Source organism: Pituophis catenifer, unplaced genomic scaffold, assembly GCF_029215685.1.
Source record: "Pituophis catenifer annectens isolate HBS135680 unplaced genomic scaffold, rPitCat1.0.hap2 SCAF_4, whole genome shotgun sequence".
NCBI lineage: Eukaryota > Metazoa > Chordata > Lepidosauria > Squamata > Colubridae > Pituophis > Pituophis catenifer.
The window spans coordinates 121918037-121933630 of record NW_027256884.1 but is presented as its reverse complement, the minus strand read 5'-3'; the positions used below and the strand labels follow the sequence as shown (position 1 = coordinate 121933630).

Here is a 15594-nt window from a genome sequence, read left to right as displayed (position 1 = left end):
GCACTTGGCAACAAAGCTACACTTACTCCTTGTTGCAATGACCAGAGGCAGAATACAGTTAATCTCCAATTTACAACAGTTTGTTTAGTGACCATTCAAAGTTACAGAGGCACTGAAAATAGTGTCTTATGACCGTTTTTCTCACTTATGACCATTGCAGCATCCCCATGGTTATGTGATTTACATTCAGATACTTGACAACTGGTTCATATTTATGATCAAACGACGCTATAGGGCACTGCACGTCAGAACAACTAGACACAAGGACAGTTCCCCCCCATGTCATCACTTTGTTAAACAACTAATTCCAACAACACTATCAAACTATCTAGAAAAGGCAGTATTGCCAACATTATTCTCATCTTCCTTATTACCTAATTCCTTATCTTCTTATGACTTGCTTGTATCTTACGATTTATATTGTTTACTTAATATCCTAGTATGATTTATGTTGATTGCTTATTTAGTATCCATGACCATCACTAAGTGTTGTATCTAATGTTTTATGAGGAATGTATTTTTACAATGACTATGATAATGATCTATCACTATTGTTGTACGTACACTGAGACCTTGTGCACCGGAGACAAATTCCTTGTGTGTCTAATCACACTTGACCAAAAAAAATAATTCTAATTCTAATTCTAGTTCTAATTCTAATTTGTCAGAGAATATTCATGAACTGGAATAGAAGCATGGTAACAAGGTCAGCCAATGAATAGGCATAGCAACTAAGTCAGCCAACTGGGAGCTGAGACAGACTGGAGCCAGGGAGTATCTTAGTCTGCAGCTTCTGAGTTTGTGCAGAGAAACTGAAACCAGTGTGTGAAAAGCTGCACTTTTCCCCTTCTTAAAAGTGGGTGAAAATTTCGGTGCATCTTATAGACTGAATACGAGCCCATTTTTAGGCTCCCGAACCCTCCACATGTCACATTTTTGCCCTCCCTGGCCCCCAGAAGCACTCTGCAGTGCTCTGCATGGCCTGTTTTCGCCAAAAATGGGCCCCTTTTTTTGGGCTCCTGAACCCTGCGCGTGACACATTTTCACCCTCCCCAGCCTCCAGAAGCACTCTGCAGTGCTCTGCACAGCCCGTTTTCACAAAAAATGGGCCTGTTTTTGGGCTCCCGAACCCTCCTTGCATTGCATTTTTACCATCCTGGCCCCCAGAAGTACTCTGCAGGCCAAAAATGGTGCATTTTTGGCAAAAACTGGACATGCGGAGGGTTTGGGAAACCAAGAATTACCCAGCAGAAGCCAATCCAGAGGTTGATGAGTCCCTTGACAATCATGGTGGCCATCATGATTTAAGATAGTAAGACGTAAAGGTAAAGGTTCCCCTCACACATATGTGCTAGTTATTCCTGACTCTAGGGGGCAGGGCTCATCTCCATTTCAAAGCCAAAGAGCCAGTGCTGTCCGAAGACGTCATGTGGCCGGCATGACTCAATGCCAAAGGCGCACGGAACGCTGTGACCTTCCCTCCAAAGGTGGTCCCTATTTTTCTACTTGCATTTTTTAACTGCTTTCAAACTGCTAAATTGGCAGAAGCTGGGACAAGTCACAGGAGCTCACCCTGTTACACGGCACTAGGGATTCAAACCGCTGAACTGCCGATCTTTCGATCAACAAGCTCAACATCTTAGCCACTGAGCCACCACGTCCCTTGATAAAGCACACTTTACACACCTATAAAAACCTGTCCAAAATTTTCAGCATGCCACAACACATACCAAAATGGACTCAAAGGTGTGAATGTGTAAGGCTTTCCATAAAGGTCACTATACATATTTCCAAACTATGGATATTTGCAATTGCAGATAATGAGATTGCAAATAATAAGAGCTGCCAGAATGTGGGTGTATATACACTTTCCTAAAGTAACACCACAAAGAAAGAGTAGGGCTAAGGGGGGAAAAATAACTGAATTAATAACTGACAATTAGAATTAATTGCCTGTAAAATGAGATGACCCATTTTGAAAAATAGTTATTTCCCCATCTGCATATACTAATCATTTTCCTTCTCTGATATACACACACAAACCCTTTTCTCCCATACGAGCAGCACACAAATATTTCAGCAGCAAATACAAAAATAGAAAAAGGGTGGAGACTGAAGGAGGATGGAAAGAGGAACGGAAAGAGGAACAGAAGAGAGGAGCCAAACTTCATTGAAATAAAGCAAAAGGGAAGAATCATTTTTCGGGAGAGAAAAGAGAAGGGGAATAAGGAAACCCATATTTTTAGGATAACAAAGGGTTAAGAGATTCTCCGTAGTTTCTCCCTAGTTTCCTACGATCTGCTTGAGCAGGGGGCTGGACTAGTAGACCTCCAAGGTCCCTTCCAGCTCTAGTCTGATTCTGATTCTGAAATCTCCTGACAAACACCCCTCTCAAGCAACAGTTGGTCTTCAAAGATGCCCACATTTGCAGCAAAATATCAGCAGTCATTTGTTCGTTCCTTTACATCCAATAATTCTTATTCTTGTCTTACCAGACCATCCTTTCTCAATTTATTTGATCAATCTTTGGATGAGAAGTTTTGTCTTCCTATCAGATGGATAAGCACAGATAATCCTCAATTTACGACCACAACTGAGCCCCAAATTTCAGTTGCTCAGCGAGACAGTTGTTCAGCAAGTTTTGCCCCATTTGACGCCCTTTTTGGCCACAGTGGTTAAGTGAATCACTGCAGTTGTTAAGTCAGTAAGTAACATGGTTGCTAAATGAATTGGGCTCCCCCACTGACTGTTGTGGCCCGTATGCGGCCTGTGCGGCTGGTGGCTGATTCGGACAGCGAGGAGGCTTGTGTGGTGCTGCGCCAGCAGCCTGTGCAGCTGGCACTTGAGTTGGACAGCGAGGAGGCTGGAGAAGATGTGGTGCCAGAGGCGGGGATTCAACCAGGGCCTTCAGAACCTCCAGAAGCTCCCTTAAGTGAAGAGGACGAAGAGGAGGAGCCTCTTCTCAATGCACGGGCGCGCAGAGCTGCCAAAAGGCAGGAGTGGCTCCTCAGGAGGAGGTCTCCTCGAGAGTAAGGCTTGGGGCTAATCGGCCACTCCCTTAGCCTATTTAAGGAGGAACACCGACTGAAGCAATTTGCAGGGAACAACTTCGTTCACTCTCCTTCGTGCCTTGATCTTAGTTCTCTGCAAATTGCTTCTGGGCTTTCTGCCAACCATAGTAAGATTAAGATTGTTCATTCTTTGGATTCTTGCAGGCTGTTAAGAAAGTTAATTAACAGCCTTTGTGTGAAAAAAAAACCCTGATTTTATTTTAGTAAACTAAGGTTTGGCAAGACTTCGTGTGTGCTGCGTTCTTTGGGGTCCGTAGCTGGGGCAGAATGCTGACTTTGCTTGTCAGAAGGTCACAAAGGAGGATCACATGACCCCGGGACCCTGCAACCGTCATAAATACGAGTCAATTGCCAAGTGTCTGAATTTTGATCACATGATCATGTGGTACTGCAAAAGTTGTGGGTATGAAAAACAACTGTAAGTCACTTTTTCCAGTACTGTTGTAACTTCAAATGGTCACTGATCGAACTCTTGTAAGTCGAGGACTATCTGTATGCTTGTATGTCCTGAATGCCCCCTTAAAAATAAGTCAACAGAATAATATCCTGACATTTAAAAAAGAAGACAAGGAAACGATATCCCAGGGGTGTCAAACTTGATTCCATTGCAGGCCATATCAGGATTTTGTTTGCCCTTAGAAAGCAGGGGTGGGTGTGGCCTGGTCATCATAGCTAATTGGGTGGGCGTGGCCAGGGTGGGACGGGGATGAGGTGGCATGGGCCAGTCCCTCATCGTCTCTGGGACAGCCCTGCGGGACAATTCTGGGCCAATCACGGGCCGGATCTGGCCTGTGGGCCGTGTGTTTAACACGTCTGCAATAACCTGACAGTTTTCATCCCAATTCATCTGCAAGCATTAGGGGTCACCAATCTTTCGGACCTCAGGGACCACTAAAGTCATAATTTTAAATCCTGCGGACCACTAATATGATCTGCCTAATGACCAGCTGGGTGGGTGTGGCTAGGTGGCCATGTGACTGGGTAGGCGTGGCCAACTCAATGTCACTCATGTCAAGGGACGCCTCACCAGCCTCTACTCACTCCTCCCCTCCCAGCCACTCCTCCCTTCCCTGCCCGGGCTCCTTAGGGCCTCAACAGGAAGCAGTTGTTGGAGCTAAGCAGCCACCACGAGAAAGAGTTGGCAAAACAGCTGGCTCAGTTCAAATTAGATCTGGCAGAGAAGGAGGCTCAGCAGAAGCACCTCACTCAGGACTAGGAGCATAGGCTTTCCAAGCAGAGGGAAGACCTGTGGGAGTGCAAGGCCAGGTACCGGCACTTGGAGGCTCAGCGGGCTGAGATGGTCAGCCAGTTCCAGGCCATGATGCAGTCCCACTGAAACAAGGCCCTTCGGCTCCTCGCCACCAGTGGCACTTCCGTTCAGCTTTCGCCCAAAGCCCCACATCAGGAGGCTGAAGAGACCCCGAGTCAGAATTTCTGTCCACCTCCGACCCACACAAAAAGACCCCAAAGGGGGAGATTTTCTGCAGCAACACAAACATTTATTGTAGGCCGTAGTTTGAGGACTCCTGATTTAGTGCAATATAAAAAATGCAAATAATTTTTCTGCGGACCACCAAAATTTCTCACGGACCATGAGTAGTCCACAGACCACGAGTTGGTGACCTCTGTAGATAACTGTGACTGAATGACCCTGTTTTGGAACTGTAGTTTTGCCAAACCTTACACCGACAACACAAGATCTTGATATGACATACTTGCGTTCCTTCCACAGAAGCACTTACCTAGAAACATGCAGTATCAGCAGCAAGTAGAAGACAAAAAAGAGGTTGTGGGTATACCAAAATATGTCATAATCTGAAACCCTGCAAAGACCAAAAAAGAACAGATAAATTACCAGGCAATCAAAGAATTTTTCATTGTTATGTTCTCAAGCGCTGAGTAGGCCAAAATTTAATTACTCAAACCTGGATTAATTCCAGAGAATTGGTTGTTTGTTTTTTTCATTTTCTTTCTGAAAGAAAGGCGTTTTAAAGAAAATACATGGTTGTTTACCCCCGGAGTATTTTGTGCAAAAGAAGATTTTTTCTAAAAGACGAAGGGTGAGGAAAAGTGAAAAACGAGGAAGAAATGACAACTCTTTTCAAATACTTAATTGGATGTTAACACAGAAATGTGTCAAGGTCTGTCCTCCATCATTTTAGAGTGCAGGATGTGGAATAATGGATATAAGAATAATGGATTTTAGTTACAGGAAAGGCAGATACCGAATGAATGTTAGAAGACATTTCTTAACAGTAAGAGCCATTTGACAAGGCAATCAATTATCTTGAGAAATGGTGAACTTCTCTTTCAATTAGAATTTGGAAAGTTATATTTTGGGAACGGTTTAATTATGGATTCCTGTACTGAGCAAGTAGTTGATGTTGAGACTTTGGGGGAAAAAAGTGCAAAGAAGAACAACTAAGACGATTAAAGGCCCGGAGACTAAAACATTTGAAAAATGGTTGCAGGATTTGGGTTTGGCTAGTCTAGAGGCTAAAGCTATAATTTTCCCAGTTGCAATGTATGGCTGTGAAAGTTAGACCATAAGGAAGGCTGAGCGCCAAAGAATTGAGGCCTTTGAACTCTGGTGCTGGAGAAGACTCCTGCAAGTCCCTTGGACTGCAAGGCGATCCAACCGGTCAGTCCTAGAGGAGATCAACCCTGACTGCTCTTTAGAAGGCCAGATCCTGAAGAGGAAACTCAAATGCTTTGGCCACCTAATGAGAAGGAAGGACTCACTGGAGAAGAGCCTAATGCTGGGAACGATTGAGGGCAAAAGAAGAAAGGGACGACAGAGAATGAGGTGGCTGGATGGAGTCACAGAAGCAGTTGGCGTGAGCTTAGATGGATCCAGAGGATGGTAGAGGACAGGAAGGCCTGGAGGAACGTTGTCCATGGGGTCGCGATGGGTCGGACACGACTTCGCAACTAACAACAAGAAAAGAAGCAATGGGGGGGGGACTTCGTTGGAAGCCAGCTGGAATGGTTGTAAATCATGATCATGTGACCCTGATATGTTGCAACCATCATAATACATGCCAGTTGCTGAACATCCAAATGTTGATCATGCGACTATGGGGATACTGAGAAAATCACGTGAAAACCAGTTCACTTTTTTTCACAGCTGTTATAACTTCGAACACTGCTGTTCTAATGTCGAACAGTTGTTAAATGAATGCTCGTAAGTCAAGAACTATATACTGGCTGGGGGATTTTAAAGTTCTTTAAAATCTCTTAAAGTTGATGTGATTGAGTAACCCTCCTCTGGAGCACTACAGAGGTTGAAAAGGAATCTGAGGCGCCCAGTCCCAAAAAACTGCATGCCATTTGCATCTGAATATTTTGTTTTAGTTCCTTTCCTACATTTATGCACTGTATGATGGAAACCAAAATAGCCAGAGTAATTATTATAATCCTTGCATTCAGTTTCAGTTCTATTCCTTAGCGTTTTCTTTTGCTTTGATTACACCCCAAAAGCTCTTTTTAGCAGCTGTTGGCATTCCTTGACATTCCTAGCTTATCCAGTTTCATTTTCCTGACAATGGAAACTCTGAGGTCCCTTTAAAAATTCATTGTGGTGATATGTTCTTTCATCTATTTCTTCCATGCATCTTCTCACATTGTTTTATGCGCACCCATACCGGCTTTTATTAAAAAAAAAAAAAAAAGCTTCATCCTTTTTCCTCAGGCAACAATATTTTACCTCAGTGTTTCCCAACCTTGGCTATTTGAAGATGCATGTACTTCAACTCCCAGAATTCCCTAGCTAGGCATTCTGGGAGTTGAAGTCCACACATTTTCAAGTGGCCAAGAAAGGGTAGCTAGAATTGTATTTGCACAAAAGTGGAAAAGTGAAGAGATCCCTACAGAGGAGAATATGATAAGGAAAATATTAGAATGTGCAGAAATGAATAGATTAATACTGGCAATTAAAGAGAAAGAACAAACTGGTTATTATGCGATATGGGAAACATTCGATGGACAGAGGATAAATATAAAAAAATTAGAAATAAAAGTAGATGAGTAAAATATAGAAAATAGTTAATAGAGTTAAGCAAACTAAAAAGAGGATGTAAAGTATCAGATATTTAATGTATTGGTATTAAGCTAAGAATAAATTAAGTAATGAATATGATTGTAAATTTTAACTTATTGCACAAACATTGGTACGCAGATGATACAGTGTTTAATGGAAGATGGATTATTTGTACTAAAATAAAAAATGGGGGAAAAAATGAAAAAAAGAAAGGGTAGCTTGTTTATACCAAATCCATGAATAGTTAAACCAATGCTTCATATAGTGGTCAGACTGAATCTTACCTAATGGCATAAGTGGATGCGGTAGACATGAGGAACAAGATTAGCACCATAAGGACACCGGTTAATCCAGGAACTGAAACAAAAGCAAAACAGAATGGCTATAAATTGTATTTTAAAACTGTACTTTTCTCTTGGCGCTACTATAAAAAATTACAGTGGTTAAAGCCAGATGTTTTAGACCAGATCAGTTAGCTCTCTTTGATTTTAATGGATTTATTTGAAATATGACTACTTGGAGTGGTGCGGTGGCCTAAAGGTGGAGTTCTCGCCTCACAATCAGGAGGCTGTGTGTTTGATCCTATGTAGAGGCAGATATTTCTCTCTCTGGGCACAATGAGAATATATCTGCTGAACAAAACTCTGCATTGGTGACAGGAAGGGCATCTGGCCAGTAAAACATTCTGCTAGCTCCATTCAGTTTCCCAGACTCCACCCCACAAGGGATTATGGGGTTGTTAAAAGATGACGATGTTTTGAAATATGACTACTTCTGGATACACTGAGTACAATTTTAAACATCCCATTCATCTGAGCACATGAGAAAAGGGAAAGAATGATAAACCTCCAAAAGGAAAATTAATTACAGGTAGTCCTTGACTTACGAACACATTTGACCCCAAAATTTTTATTGCCAAGCAAGACAGTTGTTAAGTGAATTTGGGGCATTTTACGACCTTTCTTGCCACGGTGGTTAAGTGAATCACTGCAATTAGTAACATGGTTGTTAAGTGAATCCACCTTTCCCATTAATTTTGTTTCTCTGAAGGTTGCTGAAGGTGATGACATAATTTTGGGACATTGCAACTGTCATAGTCTATAGAGATTTTCAGTCATCCAGGTCATGGTTGTCCCAAAAGTGCTTTTCAGGAGGTAAGTGGACTTCCTTGTTTTTTTTCTTTTAAAGACATTTCGCTTTCGCTCTTGGATGAGAAGCGAAACGTCTTCAAAGAAAAAACAAAACAATCCAGTTGCCTCTTGAAAAAGCACCTTTGGTGCAACTGTCATGAATACATTTTTTGAAATGCACAAATGATTGCATGCATCTCACATACAAACACACACACAAAGACACAACCAGACAGCCCTGAGGATGAATGACAATGCTGGTATTAAGAGCCCCAATTTTGTTTCTGTTTTTCAAAGCATCATCCAGAGGTTTTATTGCATAATTCAACAAAGCATCTTCTCAGTTACCTGTTGCAAAAAGGAATTTCCTGGGATCCTAGAAAACAGAGAGAGACACAAACAGTATGAATGATTTAGCAAGGGAGGAATAAGTCCATCAGTATTCTTAGCCAGAGGCATGTTTCTGGAGATAAATTGCTGAGCTTGACTATAAACAAGCTGTCTAAATCACACAGTTATCTCTTATCTGAACCTTTTCAAAAACATTGGTCAGAAACTGTGGGGGATAGAGTAGACATATCCTAAGCAATTAGAAGTGAAAATGGAAGAGAAAATACATATATATAAATTGGACTCCCTAAATATGTATCCAAACTAGAATACATTTGGGCACCAAACCTCACTTTTTTGTTGTTTGGAATGACAATATGGTTCTCAACATAAGCAAAAATATATTTTTTTAAATGTAATGCAAGACAGACACAGACTTCAGAGGATAATTAGAACTGCAGAAAAAACAATGCTACCAACCTGCCTTCCATTGAAGACCTGTATACTGCAGGTCAAAAAGAGGGCTGTGAAAATATCTACAGACCCCTCGCATCCTGGACATAAACTGTTTCAACTCCTACCCTCAAAACGATGCTATAGAGCACTGCACACCAGAACAACTAAACACAAGAACAGTTTTTTCCCGAATGCCATCACTCTGCTAAACAAATAATTCCCTCAACACTATCAAACTGTTCAGTAAGTCTGCATTACTATTTCTATTAATCTTCTCATCATTCCTATCACCCATCTTCTCTCAATTATGACTGCATGACTGTAACTTTGTTGCTTGTATCCTTACGATTTATATTGATATTCATTATTTCCTGATTGCTTATTTCCACCCTATGACTATTATTAAGTGTTGTACCTTATGATTCTTGACGAATGTATCTTTTCTTTTATGTACACCGAGAGCTTATATACACCAAAGACAAATTCCTTGTGTGTCCAATAAAGAATTCTATTCTATTCTATTCTAATTTAAAGTCAAGCTGTGCACCTATGATATGAACATTTGGGGAACACTGCCTGGACTTTAAACTGGAATTGTAAGGATTTGTCGATGGAAAGCCTTGTTATCTAAAAGTGCATTCTAGAAAGCCAATATTGAGGATAGGATCCATTGTTGGTGTAGTGGTTAGAGTGCAGTACTGCAGGCTACTTCTGCTACCTGTCGGCTGCCTGCAATTTGGCAGTTCAACCCCCACCAGACTCAAGGTTGACTCAGCCTTCCATCCTTCCGAGGTGGGTAAACTGAGGACCCAGATTGTTGGGGGCAATAGACTGACTCTGTAAACCGCTTAGAGAGGGCTGTAAAGCACTGTGAGACGGTATATAAGTCTAAGTGCTATTGCTATTGCTTAACCTGAGAATAAAACTCACAATTGGGCATCCAGCTATCAAAAGAGAACATCACATCTTTCTCCCTGACCTTCCTGAAAGTCTTCTCTGAGTCAGTGTCCTCCAGAAAAATGAGCACTAGAGCTCCCCAATGTCCAATAAACAGGGCCTTTGTTGGGAGTCCTGGCTGTTTTAGCTCCAGGTTATCTGGATAGTAGAAGTTGAACAGAACAGAACAGAACAGAATAGAACAGAATAGAATAGAATAGAATAGAATAGAATAGAATAGAATAGAATAGAATAGAATAGAATGGAATGGAATGGAATGGAATGGAATGGAATGGAATGGAATGGAGTAGGGCAGGGCAGAAGGGAAGGGAAGGGAAGGGAAGGGAAGGGAAGGGAAGGGAAGGGAAGGGAAGGGAAGGGAAGGGAAGAGAAGAGAAGAGAAGAGAAGAGAAGAGAAGAGAAGAGAAGAGAAGAGAAGAGAAGAGAAGAGAAGAGAAGAGAAGAGAAGAGAAGGAAGGCACCTTGGAGGTCTTCTAGTCCAACCCCCTGCTTAGGCAGGAAACCCTACACCTCTTCCTTAAAGACTTCTCACTGCCTGGCTGCCAAAGGTTCACTCCACTCCACTCACTTCACCACGGTAGCTGGCTGCATTGAGTGCAAGGAACTCTTCGCTGTAATTCACAGAGAAGTTCAAGGCATTCACCAGGTGGGCAGCAACATGGATCACTAAAACAGAACAAAGAGATCATTTCACAAAAATGAAAATAGCGGGGATGTTTTCCCCCAAATCTTCATTCCACTCTCACAGAATGAAGGCGCGACCTGCAAACAAGTTCAAGATTTTTATGAAGATTCTCAGAGGCCTCCAGATCATGGATGTCTCAAAAGTGCTTTTTTTCCCCCAAAAGGCAACTGGATTATATATATTTTTTCCCCTTAGGGAAGAAGAAGAAGAAGACATTTCACTTCTCATCCAAGAAGCTTCATCAGTTCTGGCTGGATGGTGTGGAGGGGAATGGAAGGATCATATTTCTTTGCAGTCATCTAATTATTAGCATTCTCATAATACGGTTGTCTTTTGAAAAAAGCACTTTTGAAACAAGTTCAAGATTTTTCTTTTCTTCTATTTATTCTGTCCCCGAGATTGTTTTCTCCTAACAACCTCCTTTTATGTACTCCTTTTAATGACCCCATAATCCCTAGCGGGGTAAAGTCTGGGAAACTGAATGGAGCAGAGTGTTTACTGGCCGGATGCCCTTCCTGTTACCAATGCGGACTTTTATTCAGCAGATAAATTCTCATTGTACCCAGAGAGAAATATCTGCCTCTACCTAGGATCGAACTCACAGCCTCCTGAGTGTGAGGCGAGAGCTCCACCTCTAGGCCACTGCACCACTCTAACAACCTCTTGATATCCCTTAATAAATAATTTAAAAAATTATTCTTGATTCTTACATTCCCTCTTCTTTCCAATTTCTGTCTCTAAAGATTATTTCAATGTCAGGAAAATATTAGGATAACATTAAGTAAACAGATATCTCCCTTATTCAGTTAGGTCTTTACTTATAACCATTCATTTAGTGCAGTGGTGGGATTCTAATTTTTTTACTACCAGTTCTGTGGGCGTGGCATGGCTTGGTGGGTGTGGCTTGGTGGGCGTGGCAGGGGAAGGATACTGTAAAATCTCCATTCCCTCTTCACTCCAGGGGAAGGTTACTGCAAAATCCCCATTTCCTCCCGATCAGCTGGGACTTGGGAGGCAGAGAATAGATGGGGGTGAGGCCAGTCAGAGGTGATATTTACCGGTTCTCCGAACTACTCAAAATTTCCGCTACCAGTTCTCCAGAACTGGTCAGAACCTGCTGAAACCCACCTCTGATTTAGTGGCTCTTCAAAGTTACAATGACACTGAAAAAAGTGACTTATGACCGTTTTTCACACTGACGACTGTGGCAGCATCGCCATGGTCTCGCGATCAAAATTTGGATGCTTGGCAACTGGCATGGCTTTATGACGGTTGCAGTGTCAACTTTTTGCGACCGTCTGATAAGTCAAGTCAATGGGGAACCCAGATTCACTTAACAACCATGTTAATAATTGAACAAGGGCTTATTTGTCCACGCATGGATTCCCAAATAAAGGAAATCTTATTCTTTCTTCAACATGAGCCACTTTGTGGTCTTGCTTTTCCAAAAAGCACCACTACAGCTTCATTCTGTGGTGAAAGAACTTGCTGAATCCCAGAACTTTGATTTCATATTGTAAACATTCCTCATTCCCTCTTCAGGGTATTATAAAAATTGTACTTTCTACATGTCTATGGGAGATTCTCTGCCATCCAGGTCATGGTTGTCCCAAAGGTGCTTTGTCAAGAGGCAACTGGACTTTCTTCTTTTTCTTTGAAGATGTTTAGCTTCTCAACCAAGAAGCATCTTCAGCTCATCCAAGAAGCTGAAGAAGCTTCTTGGATGAGGAGTGAAATGTGTTCAAAGAAAAACAAGAAAGTCCAGTTGCCTCTTGAAAAAGCACCTTTGGGTGTACTTTCTACATGAATTCTTGACTCTTAAGTCCAATAATGGGACAAAACCTGGAAATGTAGGACTGTTGTGTGACAGTTACTAACAGTGTTCCAAACCAACCATGACCTGATACTTGCAGGAAAAGAAGCAATGGATGGAAACTAATCAAGGAGAGAAGCAACCTAGAACTAAGGAGAAATTGCCTGAGAATGAGTGCAATTAATCCGTGGAACAGTTTGCCTCCAGAAGTTGTGAGTGCTCCAACACTGGAAGTTTTTAAGAAGAGATTGGACAACAATTTGTCTGAAATGGACTAGAAGGCCTCCAAAATCCCTTCCAACATTGTTATACTGTTATTTTTAGTCACATGCTTTTCCTTTTTATTTATCTTCCCTTTTTTTTCTCGCTTTCCACTTTCCTTGCCTCTCTCTTCTCTCTCATTTTTTACCCCTTGGAATAAGCCAGCTCATTTTTAGGATTCAGTTTGAAATCCTTTTTTTTTTTTTTGCAAGCATTTGCCTTGACCTCTCAAAGAGTCTTCCCACAGTTTTTTGTGTAACATACCGAGAGTCCAATTAATTTTGGATATCTCTTCTCTTTGCCTGTTTCTAGGTGGCCTGGTACTCGAGGGTATTTTAACTGACTATCCCTGTTCAGGTCAAACTGGAAAGTTAGAGAACAGGGGATAAATCTGTGTGTTCTGAGTTTCCAAGTGAGGTCTTTGGGGTCCCTATTAGTCAGAAACTGGGATTACTGTATAAGTGTTTCTGTTCGTTACAGTCCTCTGAATTCACCTCTTCTTATTTAAAATGACTCATTGTATTTCTGTGCACCTAAAACTCTCCAAAAAAGCAAATTACAAACATCTACCAGCTATTTCTACACTTCCCAATTTGGTGCCGGTAGCAAATTCTGCAGGTCCCACATGTTTTAAATGTAAAAGGTTGAGGAAGGTGGATGCAGAAGGGAAGAAAATGCTATATGACAGATGGCATAAATAAATTTAATAAATAAAATAAAATAGATAAATAAGAAATGACTCTTCACAAAGCTTTGCCAAGCAGTAGTAAAAGTGAAAACCGGTTACGTTTCAGATCACAGTAAATAGAATCACATTTGCAAATGTGGAGCTAAGCCAAGATTTTTTTAAGGTGTTGGGAATGAAGGACAGAAATGGCTGAACAGAATAACAGAATTGGAAGGGATCTTGGAGGTCTTTTAGTCCAACCCCCTGCTCAGGCAGAAAACCCTGTAACATTTCAGACCAATGGTTATTCAATCTCTTCTTAAAAACCTCCAGTGCTGGAGCACTCACAACTTCTGGTGGTAAGTTGTTCCACTGATTAATTGTTCTAGCTGTCAGGAAATTTTCAAGTTGTTCTAACTTAGTTCTAAGTTGCTTCTTTCCTTGATTAGTTTCTACCCATTGCTTCTTGTCCTGCCTTCATTTGCTTCGGAGAATAAGTTGACCCCCTCTTCTTTGTGACAGCCCCTGAGATATGAGAGCACTGCTACCACGAACTTAATGCATCTACTTCGTATTTTTTAAGACATTGGGAAATCACTCTGCCAAATGTTGATAGTGCAACCGTAGCCAATTCCAGGCAGTTCCAAAAAAGAGCTGGAGACAGCAAGGACAGGAAATTAGGTCATTCCTTGCCTGCCACCCACCTCGTACGAACTACCAAGGGAACCCCATAAAATATGGAAAGGATGACTTAGTAGAACATAACCTCCAGGAAAACAGGCATGGGAATTGTAGTATACAAATTCATGATTTTATACAATTCTCCCTTCCTCTATAAATCTTTTCCTGGTCTAACCCAAAGCTTTTAAATAAAGGTCTAGCAATCAAGCTGAGAAGAGAGTATTTGGCCATATACATACTGTAAAGGTAAAGATAAAGGCTCCCCTTGCACATATGTGCTAGTTGTTCCCGACTCTTGGGGGCAGTGCTCATCTCTGTTTCAAAGCCGAAGAGCCAGTGCTGTCTGAAGACGTCTCCGTGGTCATGTGGCCAGCATGACTAAAGACCAAAGGCGCACAGAACGCTGTTACCTTCCCACCAAAGGCGGCCCATATTTTTCTACTTTCATTTTTTTATGTGCTTTCGAACTGCTAGGTTGGCAGAAGCTGGGACAAGTAACGGAGCACTAGGGATTTGAACCGCTGAACTGCCAACCTTTTGATCGAAAAGCTCAGTGTCTTAGCCACTGAGCCACTGCGTCCCTCATGCATACTTTATGAGCAAGTAAATAAATGCAATGAAAGCAGACAGTGATGAGCCCGCATCTGATAGGTGTCAGGTATCCAGCAGAGTCTGTTCAGCCCTTGCTGAACAAAATGGGACACCTCATCTCAGGGCAATTTAACAATTCAATTCAATTATTTAAAATAAATTTAAAAATTGCTTTCCTTGTTGTCGTTCCCATTTTATTCTGTTTTGCATCCTTTCTTTAATGATTCCATTCCATCATTTCTTAGTGTAACTCTTGTCCCGCAGCAAGTTGTCCTGTGGCCAGTTGACTGTGGCCAGTTGGCCGTGGTAAGTTGGCCATACTAAGTTGGCCACAGTGAATCGTCATCGACCTCTTGCTGAATCAGTATTTGTGGTGCTGGATCAAAATAGATTCCACAAGATTTTCATTGCTGTTTTCTGATTACGCCCCAAATGTTTTTCTGATGCTCTCAAAAGGTCTTTTCCAGCTAGCTCCCATTACAAAACTACAGGTAGTCTTCAACTTTCAACCATTCACTTAGTGACCATTTGAGGTTACAATGGCAATGAAAAAAGGGACTATTACTGTTTATCACACTTATGGCCGTTGCAGCAACTGACAGTTGCAGTGTCCCAGGGCAGTGGTGGGATTCAGCCGGTTCGAACAGGTTTGGTAGAACTGGTAGCTACTTTTTTGTGCAGTTTGGTGAACCGGCTGAATAGCATGCCTCGCCACGCCTGGCCATGCCTCGTCTCGCCCCTCCCCACCCAGCCACTCCTTGCCTCAATGCCCATCTGCTTGCCTGGCTACCAAGCCGCTTGCCTGGCTGGGTGGCGGGGTGGGTAGCTGGGCGTGACAAGGAGTGGCTGGGAGGGGAGGGGAGAGGCGAGGCGGGACAGGGCCGGGCCGGGCCAGGCATGGCGAGAAGAGATG

General features: G+C 42.1%; 1 protein-coding gene across 1 annotated transcript in view; it reads right to left on the bottom strand.

The window, feature by feature from the left end:
- The window catches only part of NOX4 (NADPH oxidase 4), a 145770-nt gene that overhangs the window by 99893 nt on the left and 30283 nt on the right, over nt 1–15594 (bottom strand). Inside the window, exons 5-8 of the mRNA XM_070944016.1 lie at nt 10552–10649; nt 8589–8616; nt 7395–7467; nt 4814–4894 (exon numbers count right to left, since the gene is read on the bottom strand). Coding sequence (XP_070800117.1) covers nt 4814–4894; nt 7395–7467; nt 8589–8616; nt 10552–10649 — 280 coding nt within the window. The remainder of the gene's footprint in view (nt 1–4813; nt 4895–7394; nt 7468–8588; nt 8617–10551; nt 10650–15594) is intronic.